The sequence below is a fragment of the Aptenodytes patagonicus genome, chromosome 3 (genome assembly GCF_965638725.1).
Source record: "Aptenodytes patagonicus chromosome 3, bAptPat1.pri.cur, whole genome shotgun sequence".
Classification (NCBI taxonomy): Eukaryota; Metazoa; Chordata; class Aves; order Sphenisciformes; family Spheniscidae; genus Aptenodytes; species Aptenodytes patagonicus.
The window spans coordinates 118,206,219-118,220,482 of record NC_134951.1 but is presented as its reverse complement, the minus strand read 5'-3'; the positions used below and the strand labels follow the sequence as shown (position 1 = coordinate 118,220,482).

The window sequence follows — 14,264 nt, the reverse complement described above, 5'->3', positions numbered from 1 at the left end:
CCCCTTCCGGGCCGCCGGCCTCCCTAGCAACCGCGGACACTTCCGCCTGGCAACCATGGACGGTAACACTTTCTCCCCCCGGCCGCCCCGCTCCCCTCACACGGTGCCCCGCGGACAGGACTGAGGGCTACCCTATAAAGAATCGCACACTCAAGCAGCGCACTGACAATTATGTGCGGTTTCAAGCTTCTGTGTATTTGAATATATATTTGTGTGTATACATATGTATTTGAATTTCAGCCAACAGTTGTAACAGTGACACTGGTTGTTCCTTTCTCAACAGATGCTGCGGTTTTTAAAGTGCCTTTCATATTCCCAAATAAAGACAAGTGTAGTAAGAAAATCTTGGTAGGTGCTAATTCCTTTTGCAAAACTGAGTGTATGGGATTAAAACGGAGGAAATCTATACCAGTTTCAGGGTGAGGGTTCCATAAGTGACAAGTGACCCCAAAGCTGCACAGCTGAGGTGAGGAGGCCCCTCTGGAGATCCCCGGTCCCCTGCACACACAGGGTCACTGTCCTGGTTTCGGCTGGGACAGAGTTAATTTTCTTCCTAGTAGCTGGTACAGTGCTGTGTTTTGGATTTAGGATGAGAATAATGTGCTAACACACCGATGTTTTAGTTGTCGCTAAGCAGTGTTTATACTAAGTCAAGGACTTTTCAGCTTCCCATACTCTGCCAGCGAGGAGGCACACAAGAGCTGGGAGGGGGCACAGCCAGGACAGCTGACCCAAACTGCCCAAAGGGACATTCCATACCATGTGATGTGATGCTCAGTACATAAACTGGGGACAGCTGGCCGGGGGGCCACGGCCACTGCTTGGGGATGGGCTGGGCATCAGTCGGCGGGTAGTGAGCGATCACTTGTTCCCTCCCCTCCCCCCCGGTTTTGTTCCTCTCTCTCGCTCTCTCTCGTTGTTTTACTTTCCATTACTACTACTACTACTACTACTACTACTACTATTATTATTATTATTATATAGTTTTATTATTATTATTATTATTATTATTATTATTATTATTATTATTATTATTATTTCAAGTATTAAACTGTTCTTATCTCAACCCATGAGTTTTCTCACTTTTACTCTTCCGATTCTCTCCCCCGTCCCACTAGGGGGTGGCTGTGTGTGAGCGATCGGCTGTGTGGTGCTTGGTTGCTGACTGGGGTTAAACCATGACAATCACCCACGATGGCTGCCCTGGACCCCATCCCATCGGGTCTTGAGTATCTCCATGGACAGAGACTCCACAACCCCTCCGGGCAACCTGTGCCAGGTTGGAGTTTAAAGGAAAAAATTTTACCAGCAAAAATGGACTATTACCCAAGTAACACACTGCTTTGGCTGTGTATGAACCCCCCACAGACACACAGAAGCTGCTATGGGGGTGTTTCCTCAGGATCCTCCTGCAGACAGCCACAGCCACTGCCCTGATGGTCCACTGGGGTCTGCTCTGCTCCACGCCAGCTCCCCACCACCCCCACAGTGGGGCTAAGTGGTGGTGGAAGAATGGGTAACGGGACTGCTGCTGGCTCGCACTCTGTGCATGGCACCCAAAGGCGCCTGCTCCAGCAGGGCATGCGTGCTCCAAGGGCCCATCTCTGTGAGCAGTCTGTCCACAGGAGATGGAGAATCAGCTCTGGGAGAAATGGCTCTGTGCAACAGAAGAAATGCATTGCACGATCTCATAGGTTTTTGCCTCTCAGATGCTCTCTGTCTTGAAGTGAAAATACCTGTCTTCCACCACTCGTTTTCTAGAGGGGGAGTGCAAAAGGACACCTGAGGGTATGCTCAAGGGAACGGTCATGGAGTCCACACCGGTGCCAACAGAACTACGTATGTCGGCAGCTGGAAAAATGACAAGGTAATTTTAAGTATTCCTTCATTTTAAACTTTCTCTGGATTTGGAATGGAGCATGTCTCACTATATCCACCCTTAAAAAGACACAGAAAGGAAAGTCATAACCTGAGAAGGATCAGACAAATGCTGCAGGCTCTTCTTCCACCTGAGAATCTTGTCACAGCCCAGTCTGAAGACTTGAGACACTTGGGGTCTTCCAGATGTCCTGCTGCCTCCTGAGGCTCCCGCAAACGCACCAGTCATTGCTGGCAGTCAGGCCCTGGTGAAACACCCGGGCAGTGTGGCGCCAGTGGTGCCCAGCACGGCACAGCCACTGTGAAAGCCCTGCATGAGCAGGCTGTGCACACGTAGTGGGCTAGGCATGGCCCTCCTGCACGTGTATATATGCCACACACACACATCCTGCAATGAAAGAGGGGAGCTCTGACCGTCGACAGATACACCATTGTTTGGCTGCCCTTGGTTACTGAGTTCCTCAGGAATGAATTAGTAAGTATAGGAAAATGGCTTATTTTGTTGATGCTGGACAAGAGGAGACAGCCCTTGGAACGAGACAAAGAAGGGTCTGCAATTAGGAAACAGCATCTTGTGGCTTTATTAGATCTAGTCTGGCCTTTTTTCAGTCTCTTACAAAAATATTGGTGCAATGATAAGAATTAAGATTATGGTACAGAAGTGCTTTACAGCACAGATTTAAATCCCCAGGCATGGCTTAGTGGCCTAGGCTGAACAAATGAAAGACTTGCTCTGCCTTGATCCACAGAAAGAAATTCCGGAAAATTTAATTAACCCCTCAGGCTGTCAGGGTAGATGAGTTATTTGCAGGGCTGGGGACAGCAGTTCTGTGTTGCATAGATTGTTAAGATCCTGTGAGACTACCAGCAGAGGAGGGGTTTATTGGACACTGTGGCTGGCCAAACACTTGTAAGCTCTTACCTGAAATCCTTGTAGAAGCAGGAACCTGTCTAAATCTGAAAGAATAGTCACTTTCCTCTCCATTATCATATCTGAATATGATAGCAGACTAAAAGGCAGCAATCTAAAAGGATATTGTAATGAAAGGAAATAATACTGTAAGCATAAACATTAACCATTTTCTTTATCCTTCATCTCTCATTAAATGCAGATGAATCGTACTGAATGGTACTGGAAGGCTAGAACATCCTTCTGGGCCAGTTTATGAAGGCAAGTTCAAAGACAGCATGTTTCATGGGGCTGGAACCTACACATTTCCAAATGGAGCAAAGTACATTGGACCATTCAATGAAAACAAGTATGTTTGAAGTGGAAGAGCCGTGTAGTCTTTTCTGTTAGTTTTGATTTCATAAGTTCTAAAGTCCAAATAAAATTCACCCAGCATGGGAGTAGGTTTCTTTTGCTACCAGTGAAACTTGCACTGGGTATCTGAGATTGCTGATCCCAGTTGTATCCTTTTCATAAGATCAGTCAAAAGTCTGTGATTCATTCCCAGTCAGAGGTTTTCAAGATGGTTATTCCACCCGTCCACTTTTTGTTACCAGGTCTCTGGGCTCAGGCAGAGTTCAGAGAAACAGAACAGTTCAGACCCCTTTCAGAGCTGTTGTTTCAAGCTGTCTGCCTACAGATGCATGCAGAAATACAGCACCGATTTGCGCTGATAGTTTGCAAAGTTTGTGTTTACTTATTTTTTGAGGTAAAGTACAAATTTCAGAGAGATGGGAAATGTCGAGGTTTAGTTTCATCACTCGGAATAAAATATTTTAGTGCCACTCATATAAACATCAGCTAAGTTCATTTCTTTTGAATAAGGGTGTGTGTTTTGAATTTCTAAGATACCATCTTTTCCTAAAACAAGAAGCTGATACCCACTTCAAAATCCACAAAGCAGATTTAATGAGAAAATTAACCATAAAAAATGACATGAGAACATTCACGTTTATTCTCCTTAAATGACTTCTCTGTCAAATTTGCTAGGTTTGATTTAGGTTTAATTTTTCCCTCCCCCGTCCAGTATCTGAAATAAATCTAAAATGTATGTTTGTTAATACATGGTCTTTCATCAGGAAAAAAAAACCTCTGTCTTGCCCTGCTGACCAAAAATAATAGCCACAATAGTACTAGAATGATGACCAATTCTATTTTTAAATGATCAGACACCAAGTAAAATATGTGTTACAGAATGTACCTGGATACAAAATGGGAACCTATATAATGAACTCAAATGTTTGGGGAAAAATTAAAGACATTTATTTCAATGCTTTAGAACAGATTGAGTTAAGTTATGCCTCTATTACAGTGGCATGTTAAAATCTGCTACAGATCTTCTGTCTTTTGCTGTCATATTAAATGACAGATGTGAATTCTGCATGAAGTCTAAACCTGTGAGTACTCATCACTTCAGTGAGGGCATTCAGCAGTAGATGACAAATGTAGCTCTACAGCCATTTTCTCTCAAAAATCTTAGGGTGATGCCTCTACTCTCTTCTGAAAATACAGCCCATCGCAAAGGGGCCAGCACAGTGCTTGTCACTAGTAGCTGATCTGTAGAGAAAACCAGCTGGTTCTGATTTGAACTTGTGATTTCAACTAAATAAAATGCTGATGTAGATACACCCTTGACAGCAGATGTCCAATCTTTGCCGGCTGCTGCTGTTTTCATCAGGGAATTAAGACTTCTCCTTTTTGACACTGATTTGTGACTGTTAATACGTGCCACTCCCTGACAGCCCAATGCAGGCTATTTTTGCCAAGTTTCAGGATTGCTAGTTTCCACCTACTCACACGAGACAGGTGTCAGTTCACCAGATCACTGCAGCTTTCATGAGAGACCATAAATAGGCAGCACCATAGAAACTTGCTGTGACTGCTAGGCGGCTTCATTTTTTAAGGGAAACAAATCTCCAGTAATTGATTTTAAAAGTTATTCTCCCCTTATTTGCAAGGGATGCTGATGCATAGACATTTCTTCTTTATAGCAGTTTTCAGCTATAATGATGAGCTTGATCACAGCTTTCAAAGATCAGCAGAAGTATGTGGTTTACGAGGACTGAATTCATGTGACAGTTACTTTTTTTTTTCCCGCAGGAGGCTGTAAATCCTTGCACTTTGTCGTAACAGCACGTAGCAGGATGGGGAAAGGGTAAGAGAGGATGGATTTTTACAGCAAGAAGATCACACAGTAACTGGCTGCATACACTTAGACATCTTTAAGATGCCCCTAATGAAAGTCAGGATAAACTTCATAGGATTTAATCCCTGGTAACTTCAAATCATGACTGGGACTATGAAGTTTTTCCTGTAGGGGCTACATGCTGGGATGACATTAGTACGAATACAGTTTTGCAAAGAAAGGAGTATGCTCCTTGGCTGTCTAACCTGCGTGCTTTGTAGGTCAAAACTTTTACAGGCTACAATGTGGGAGAAAGTTAAGGCAGGTACTTACACTACACTGGGAAGGTTGTGATTCCTGGCAATTTGCTTATCTGGGTAGTGCACACATCACCGTGCTGCCACGTACTGATTGCATTCTCAACAGGCTGGATTTATGTCATTACAAGATGGAAGGTGAAGGCGACTTTATAGATGAAAACGGAGTGGAGTGGCACATTTCATGGCTCGGCAGCAGTGGGACTAAAGCAGAAGTTGAAAATGTAGCTATTTGGCACAGACAGTAGCACGGGTTAAAGACAGCTCTCTGACTGCATTCTGGGCTCCACAGCTGTGACCAGTTTTCAACAGGCATTGATTTCTTCATGTATTTATTAAAAATAACCCCTGAGGATGCGTGTCTATAGTAAATAAAATTGTTATTTTTCTTTTCAGACTGATCAGCTGAAGTCTCCTAAGTGAAAACCTTAAAGAAATGAAGTTGGATAGGGTGAATTTATAAGTGAAGCAGTTGATGGCTAGAATTCTTTTTTTTATTTTAACTTGCCCTAGGAATGTCTTTCTCCCTGAGTTTCCAAAAAACCTGTCATCAACAAAGGAAGCCTATTTACACCCAACTTTAGTAACTTTCACTAGAAAACAAACCTCACCACCCACAGAACCTTTTGCAAACGCAGTGCTCATCCGATCACGTTTACCCTAAGCCAGGTGTTGCATAGTGGGGTCAGGGCAGAGAGCAAGTGCAGCTGTAACATAGTAGTTAACTCCTCACAGGTCAAGCCCATAAGCCCCAGGCTCTGGTACCAGGCTGCTCAAGGACAGACCTCTGCCGCGCACTAAAGCTGCTTTTCTCTGGAAAGGGAAGTAGATGGGAGAGCACGCAGGGGAGACTGATCATTGCCACTGTCCCATCAGAAAGTCTAATGCAATGAAAAATCTATTTCTATTTTTGTTTGTGTTTGGTCATCAAAGGTCTCTGCACTATGAATCTAAATACTTTGCTTTACAAAGCAGAAAAACTGCTTTCTAGTTAAAAAAAACCCAAACCACAACATACCAGTGCTGTCAGGAAAAAATGTGTGTCGAGTCTTTGCTTGCCAGATATTTAATGGAGTTTTAGTAAATACCTGTCCTTGCCTCCATTTGCAGACAAAATGTACAAATGCTGTTCCTCCAGATGTGCCTTCAAATACTCATCTCATTTTGCCAGGATTTGGAAAAATCTTGGGCCCTGTGATTTGTTAGCAAAATGAAAAAACAGCACATTATCGGCAGACTGAAACATACTGGGCCATCTGAAACAAAAGCAGCTCATGGATCATTTGGCAATATAATGCCTTTCAGCCTTTTTTCTTAAAGCTGCCTGTAGGAAAATCTCTATTTATTTGAAATGTTTTGTTCATAGATTCGTGAAGCTAAATGTTTTTCTTTTTATTTATTAAAAAAAAAAAAAAAATCTTTCCTAGCTTGAGCTGTTTGTGGAACTCACAGATATCTTTGACCCACCAAAAATGCACTTTCCAGCAAACTCCTTCAGAATTATCATTTTATTTTGTTCAATTTTGTTGTGTTTTGCTCCTGAAATAGCCAACTCCAAAAAAGAAATACAGTGTCATCTGTTCCTAGTCCCTGACTTCAAAGGTAGCAGCATCTTCCACAGAGCTTCTGTTAACCTATGAGCCTGTCCTTTCAGCTCCTTTGCTAGGACTCCACATCACCACATTTATCTGTGCTGCACAGCAATTATACTGAATTAGGCTGTGCGGTTTTACATTTCAGGTTTTCTGCCTGAACGGTATCTTTGAAGCAGCTCTTTGTCTTTCAGGGAGAAATTAGTCTGCCTTTTGTTACTGTTCCTCCTCCTTTATGTCTCCCTGCTCTCATGCTTCGGAGTAACTCACTGGACTGGCTCAAACCTTTTCCTAACACCCCTGGCCTTGGGTTACCTGCATTCTCCCCAAGCTTTCTTGATGCCCTTCGGAGCAAAAAGCCCTGCAGGACCTTAGTGAAGAAATAGAGCAGGCATGGAGGGCTGCTGTCTCCCGCTCTCCCACCTCCCTCCAAGCCCTTATTTATTTTTACTCAAAGGAAATTTTTCATGATCTAACAAAAGCAACAGAAAATACGCAAGTACTGGTGGTTGCTGCTCCCCTGCCCCGGCTACTTTGGCAACCTTGCTCTTGGCCCCTGAATGAAAGAAGGGGAGCCCTCTTGGCCCTGGCATCCCTAGTGAGACCATGCACAGTAGGAGGCTGAGGGTGTCAGAGAAGGCGGGGAGGAGCTGGTCCCGTCTCCCTGTCCCCAGCTGCATGCTGCCTCACTTGGGTGCCACAGGAGGTACTTAAGAGCCTCTGAGCTCGGCAAGGTAGCAGAGACCACATCAGCACCTGGCTCTCACCACACGGCCCCCTCTGCCCATCACTTCACAAGGCTTCTCACCCTCCCTTCACAGCAGCGTGCAATTCTAATTAAAAAGGGAAAAAGTCAGTATCGTCTTCTTCCAAGCGCACAGTCCTGGTTTTTGCATGGGGATGCAAGGATGTGACCCAAAGATTACATAATTAGAAGGCATTTGTTATGCTTGCGTTTCAAATCAGTGATTAGCATGTGACAGTCCCATCCTGGGAAACGTCAAGCCACCATTGCTCTCCTCTCTCTCTCCTTTCTTGCACAGTGCTAATTCCCAACTCTGGCAACCGCCAGTGCTGAAGGACCTTCAACTAGCCTGGGGTAAGTTTAAAATGTACTTGGCATGGGATGAAGAGTGGGATTAATAATTCCATTTTTCATATTATTGGGAAAAGCTAGAGCCGTAGCTATTTAATGTTGCATGTGCAGCACATAAAATGGTATTTAAAGTATTTTGCATCTTCAGTGCCCGCAGTTATTTCTAGCTGATTTCCTCTAAGACTGTGTATGGAGATCTAGCTTCTTAGTGTGCTGGAGAATCTTGTGAGGCTGCATTTATAGTAAGGTCTCTAAAATACCAGGTTAAAAAGACCTTTTTTGCTCTTACCATTTAAGACCTAAATTGAGGTATCATGCTGAATTGAAGTATTTGAATGACAACTGCGTTAGAGTTAGCTGGAGACAAAGCGCGAGAGTAAATCACTGATTTTTTGCTCTCTTTAGAGGACTGGGGGTTGTTCTCCAAGTAGGATATTTTAAAACAGCCAGCAATCTCAGCCAGCGGGATTGAGACAGTCACCAGAAGATCCCAAGCATTTATTTAGGAAAACTGTGGATGTTTAACAACTGAAGCAGAAAAAGTGCATATGGATTCCCCTGCACTGTTACCATGTCATGATTTCAGAAGCAGAATGGGACAGAAAGCCGAACAAATAGTAACTGCTGTCCATCAAGGCTAGGCTGTAAATGCTTTACTGTTTGCATGCTGATGCTCAGAGTATTCGGTCGGTCTTAACAAGTGATCCTCTGCATGGTTGTGCCGTTCCATGTGGGGGAGCACTGGAAGGGTGAGCATGGTCACAAAAATGCAGTGCAGGCTGCGGGACCTGCCTCCCCTCCCTCCTGCACAGCTTCGTGCGGGAATCCCACCCCTGTGCTGCCTCAGTGGCACCTCGCTCTGATCTTCGACCTTGTGCCTGGAGCATAGCTAAAGGTGGCAACCCACTGGGACCTCCCTGTCCATCCACACCTTCTCCCTTGGGGATCTCGTAGGAAGTGGGTGCTGGCTCAGGCTCTGTTAACTTTCACACGCTGCCCACTCTGCTCTGGGGGGAGGGGCTGCAGCGCCAGCTGCTCGTGCAAGGCACCGGGGCAGTATTCTTTGCTGGACACCAGTGGCCGTCATCATGGCAGAGGTGGCACTCAGCTTTGGTTCTTGGGCTTGGCAGATTTGGCTGTTGGAGGGAAGATAGAGACAAAAGGGGAAAATACTTCCTTTGGCCCTGAAACTATTCTCTGGGCTTTGCTCCGGAAACGTCGTTATGGCTTGATGAGAGCTGCAGGAGGGTAAATGACTTTTAATGTTTAGCTCTGAAGAAACAAGCATGTCTTTGCCATTTCTTGTCCCTAAAGCAGGGGGGCCATGGGCTTGGGTTGCAGGCCAAGACAGTCTGCTGATGGCTTCATGTGACTGGGTGTTGAGCCTGTCCAGTGGGGAGTTTGCAGAGGAACAATAACATCTCCTTGTTGATGAGGAAACTACCCTGTAGTGGGCTGGCATATCAGACAAACCTTGGATTTGCTGTGGGTGGAGGCCTGACAGTGGCTTAGGAAAGCAGCCTCATGGAGGGCTTGCTCTCGCTGCTAATGTGCACATGCATTCACGTATGTGCATATGGGAAGGGGTTAAGGGTGTGGGGCTTGCTCAGTACTGAGAAAAAAGGGTGAAGGGGGGGATCCTCTTGCAGCTTTTAACTGCCTCAAGGGGGCTATAAAGCAGACAGAGTCCAGATTCTTCCCAGAGGTGCACAGTGAAAGGCAATGGGCACAAGCTGCAGCAATGGGAATCCCTGACTGGACATAAGGAAAAATATTCTTCCCCAGGGTACTGGAGGGCCCAGAGAGGCTGCAAAGGCTCCAGTGTGGGAAATATTCAGACTTGAGCTGGACACAGCCCTGAGGAACCTGATCTAGTTTGGAGTCAGCCTTGATTTGAGCAGGAAGTTGGACTAGAGACATACAAGCGTTCCTACTCACCTAGACTCTGCTGTGAGCTTATGACTTGTTCGCTGCCAGCAGAGGCAGGATTTGACCAAGCAGCTCACATCCAGGGTCTTAGGGCCAAATGTCAGTCCTATTTTCCAACCACCTTTTGCACCCTTTAGGAACAAGCCAGACACTGTTCAGCCAACTCAGGCTGACTGAAACCCTTGTCCCTGGTGAGGACAGTGTTAACAGCTTCCCCACCCAGCAGTCAGGGGGGACAGAGGACAAGCATTTGCTCCAAACCATGGTGAGGTGCATGTTTTGTTTGTTTTAGTGATGAGGAAGGACTGACTAGTTTTGCTCTGTATATTTGGCAGTTCAGAAGAACCAGGGACAGGCAGGCAATGTTATATATTCACGGAGTCCAGCAGTGAGCCCTAAATGCTGGAAAGTAGCCAATGTAACACAATTATTTAATGTAACAAAGAACCAAGGGGTGATTCAGGAAATTGCAGGCTGCAGCTAAAGGACACACAAAAGACAAGTTACTCTGGTAAAACAGGGAAGATTTTCCGGACCCACTTAACCAAGGTCAACCTACTTTGCAGTGCGGTCATATAGCAGAGCTCCTGGTGGTGCCTGGAGCAGGAGGGGATGGTGGCATCCCCAGTGTCCCAGTTTCAAAGCCTCACTCCTGAGCTCTGCAGAGGACAGAGACTGTGCTCAAACATTGTCCTTGTCTGCATGAGTGTGATGTGGAAGCTCCTCAGTTAAATCTCCAGGCTGTACAGGTATTGTTTTGAGTTCCCTCTATAAGGAAAAATTACTTCTGATACCAGGAACCCACAGCATTTTTACAGCCTGAGATAAGATACTATACCAAAGGGCTCCCTTACAGCCCTACGTCGCCCTGAGTTGAAAGTGCATGAGAATAGAAGATAAGTTAACGGGGCAATGACACACCCTCATAGGAGTCCTTCTTCTACAACATTACCTCTCTCTCATTAAATCCTCATGTAAGTTATTTTTCTCCGTATCAGACAAACCTCTTCCTTTGTACTGGACCCAAGATGTTTCATGTCATCACCTGTAGCATAGCAGAGGGGGAAATGCCCGCCTGTGAGCTTCTCCTCTTAGGTGTGTTGCCCCCCATGACAACTGCAGGTTTCCATGTGTTAGTGGAGGGTAGCCACAGATGCTCTTCGTGTTGCATCCTTCACTCTGAATCACCATCTGTGAGACTGATGACAGCCCCGGTGATGTGCTGGGCAGGGGGACCTGCCGAAGTGGGACCTAGACAGAGACACAAGCATTCTGAGATCTCAGATGCCTGGGAGGAGCTGGTCTAAGAGTGGAAGTAGAGAGCACTTAGCGGAACTGAATTATGCTTCAATTCTGGCTTTTGCTCACCTTGGATGCCTGCCATTGCAACCTGTTTATACATTGTTTCCTCATGCATTACAGTCCTCTGACTCCCCCATTTAAAACTGTGCAGCAGCTTGGGTTAGAGATTCTCATTTTTGCGTGCTCCCACAAAAAATGTTCTTCGTACCGGCTGGGTGTGGTCACCCTCCCTTGTGAAGGCCAGAGGTATGAATGTCACATTGTCACTGGAGATTTAGGGATCCCCAGAATAATTCAGCAAGTGGATAGTAAAATTATAAAATCTTTAAGACAGGCTATGCAGTTAGTGTATTTAATAGTATATTAATATAACTAATTCCATACTAATTGATGTTTGTTAATTATTATTATTATTAATAGTTAATGATATACTGTTATATTGTTATAACTGGCATGATAAAACATTAATATAAAAGCAGAATGGGTAAAAATATGTACGTGTTTTTGTTAAAAAGAAAAAAATTAATTAATTTCCAGCAAAAAGCTGTTTTCATTGTTTTGAGTGAAAATGTTTATCACAGAGGAGGTTTACGTTTCTTTCATAGCTGTTTTGCCTTTCGTATTTGTTCCTTTTCCCTCAACATTGCAAAAACAATTCTGAATTTTGAAACCAGTTCTTAGTGTTAAATGAGCTAGTCCCAGTTCAATGGCCCAATAACAAAAGCCTCGGGAATTTACTATGGCACCGACTAGTCTAAACTAGGAGCAAATTTTAACAGCTTTGCTACTAATCAAGCTGCTACTGAAGTTGAAGTTAAAAGTCTGTTTTGCTCAGAGACCCAAACTTAAGTACCTTCTCCTCAAAACTACTAGAGGGGAGGTTTAGCTACTTTAAAAACAACTGCATATTTATGTTTCAGAAGCAAATAACATTCTTGTAATTCTTTGGAATACCTATCAGAAAAAGGAATCTTTTTTTTTTCTGCTAAAGAGGGCTGGAGCACACAGCATAGGAGGAGAGGCTGAGGGAGATGGGTTTGTTCAGCTTGGGGAAGGGAAGGCTGGGGGGGGTCCTACAGCCATCTGCAACTACCTAACGGGGGTTATAGACCAGACAGTCAGGATCTTCTCACAGACACAATGAAAGGATAAATTGCCATGGGCACAAGCTGCAACAAGGGAAACCCTGACTGGCCGTAAGGAGAAAAATTCTTCCCCATGGGAGCAGTGCAGCCCTGGGACGGGCCCAGAAAGGTTGAGAAGTCTCCAGCCTGGGAGATACTCAGACCTTGACTAGATGTGGCCCTGAGCAATCTGATCTAGCCCTACTTTGAAGCAGATAACTGCAGAGGTTCCCTGCCCATCTAAACTCTGCCATAAGCCTAAGAGTCTTCAGAACAAAAAAATAACTTTTACACTATCAGCTGATAGAAAACAGATTTAATAAACTATGACATTTATCTCACTGTAACCAGGCGTCCACCTAGAAGCTTTCCCAGCCTGTTTGTACAAAGCCCGCATCCAAAGTCCCTCCACCTTTGCTCAGGTTTTCCACATGCGTCACCAAAGCATCCTCTGTCCTGAGAAGACAGTGGATCTTCTTAGGAGGAGATCTCATAAGCAGCTCTCTTACAAATAAGAAGTTTATCCTTTCATTAATCCTCAATCTCAAGAAGATGCTAAACCCCAAGTCCCTCCAGCACTGCTGGAAGCCTTTCAGTCCATATCATACCCCCAGCAAGAGGCCGGCTGGGTATGCTGATGGCTGTGCCACTCCCAGCCTGACCACAAGAGGAATCCCTCGCCACAGCTCACAAATTCTTAGTATCGCCCCCATCTCGGAGGCCCCGATGGTGCCACCACCCTCCTCCCTCAGGAGTTCTGCACTGGAAAGCTGTCAGGTCGAAAGTGCGTGGCCCCCAAGCTACACTGCTGACTGCACCAGAAGTAACTGCTTCTGCAGGGATTTCCTAAAGCCACCCAGGGCTCTTGCATCTTTTGCAACTCTCCCATCTATTTAATGCTATGTTCCTTTCTCTGTGCCTACTTCCCTGAAAACATCACCCCAGGCTTCTCCGAACCACCACAGCCCTCCTGGCAGAGCTGTGTCAGCAGAGCTCTATGCCGTAATTACACTGGCCCCTCCAATCCCATCAGCAAAGCTAATGATAACTCACATCAGCCCTGGGCATATCTATGTCAAACAGCAATGGAGATAGGAGGTTATTCTAGACTCATAAATCACATCTGGTTTCCTAGTAAGGCTGGACAAAAGCAGACTTGAATTAAACCCTGGGGAGAGGAAGCATGGATGTGGGGCAATGCCCAAGCTGATAACAGAAGTGTGAGCTGGTGCAATCCATTTTTCTGGGGCTCTGCCTGCGTCATTAATCAGGCATTATCTTAAGACTGTTCCCAAGGTCCTAACCCCATTAACAGACCAATGAGATGCTTTACCAAGGGAGTGACTTGGGCACAGCATCATGCTCTGTTGACCCTGGTTTCCAGAGGCTGCAGCTCTACACTTCGAGGTGCCTTGCAGCACTCCTGTGCCTCCAAAAGTCAGGGAGACAACTGACAGAGAAAGCAGGCGCGGCAGTACAAGTGCCTCTAAAAGTGCTGGCTGGATTGTGCAGCAGCATTGGGAAGGCACTATCTCTGTGGCCCAAACACAAGTCTGGAGGACATTTTGGGTGATTAGTTGCATAGCAAAAAGCTGGTTCTTTGATGCAGAGCACCTGTGCAAGATGTTCATGTGCCATTCAAAATACATCTCATTTTCCTTCTGTGTTCATACAAGAAGCATCTTGCTGAGCAAATAGTCTCTGTGGGATTACATAGTTTTAATCACCCGTCCACGTAAGCACAAATGGCCTTGGGCTGGGAGGGAAGTGTTTGTACCGGTGTCCACTCTGCTTGTGGAGGCACTGTGAACGCAAACAAACCTTTAGGATGCCTCATTCCCCATCAAATCCCTCCTCCTCCCTCTGTTTTCTGAACTTTGAGCATCTCTGCTCAATAAAACCTTTCTGCATCTTTCTGCACTCAGGGTTCAGACCAGCTGACCCATCGCAGG

The 14,264-nt window shown here is 45.3% G+C and overlaps 1 protein-coding gene across 1 annotated transcript; it reads left to right on the top strand.

Annotated features, from left to right (window-relative positions):
• Positions 1-55: 55 nt before the first annotated feature.
• MORN2 (MORN repeat containing 2) lies at positions 56-5,497 on the top strand. The gene is given in 7 exon segments (XM_076335339.1): positions 56-62; positions 221-334; positions 1,762-1,797; positions 1,800-1,866; positions 3,000-3,141; positions 5,401-5,435; positions 5,437-5,497. Coding segments are annotated over 7 exon segments (462 nt in total).
• Positions 5,498-14,264: the final 8,767 nt, after the last annotated feature.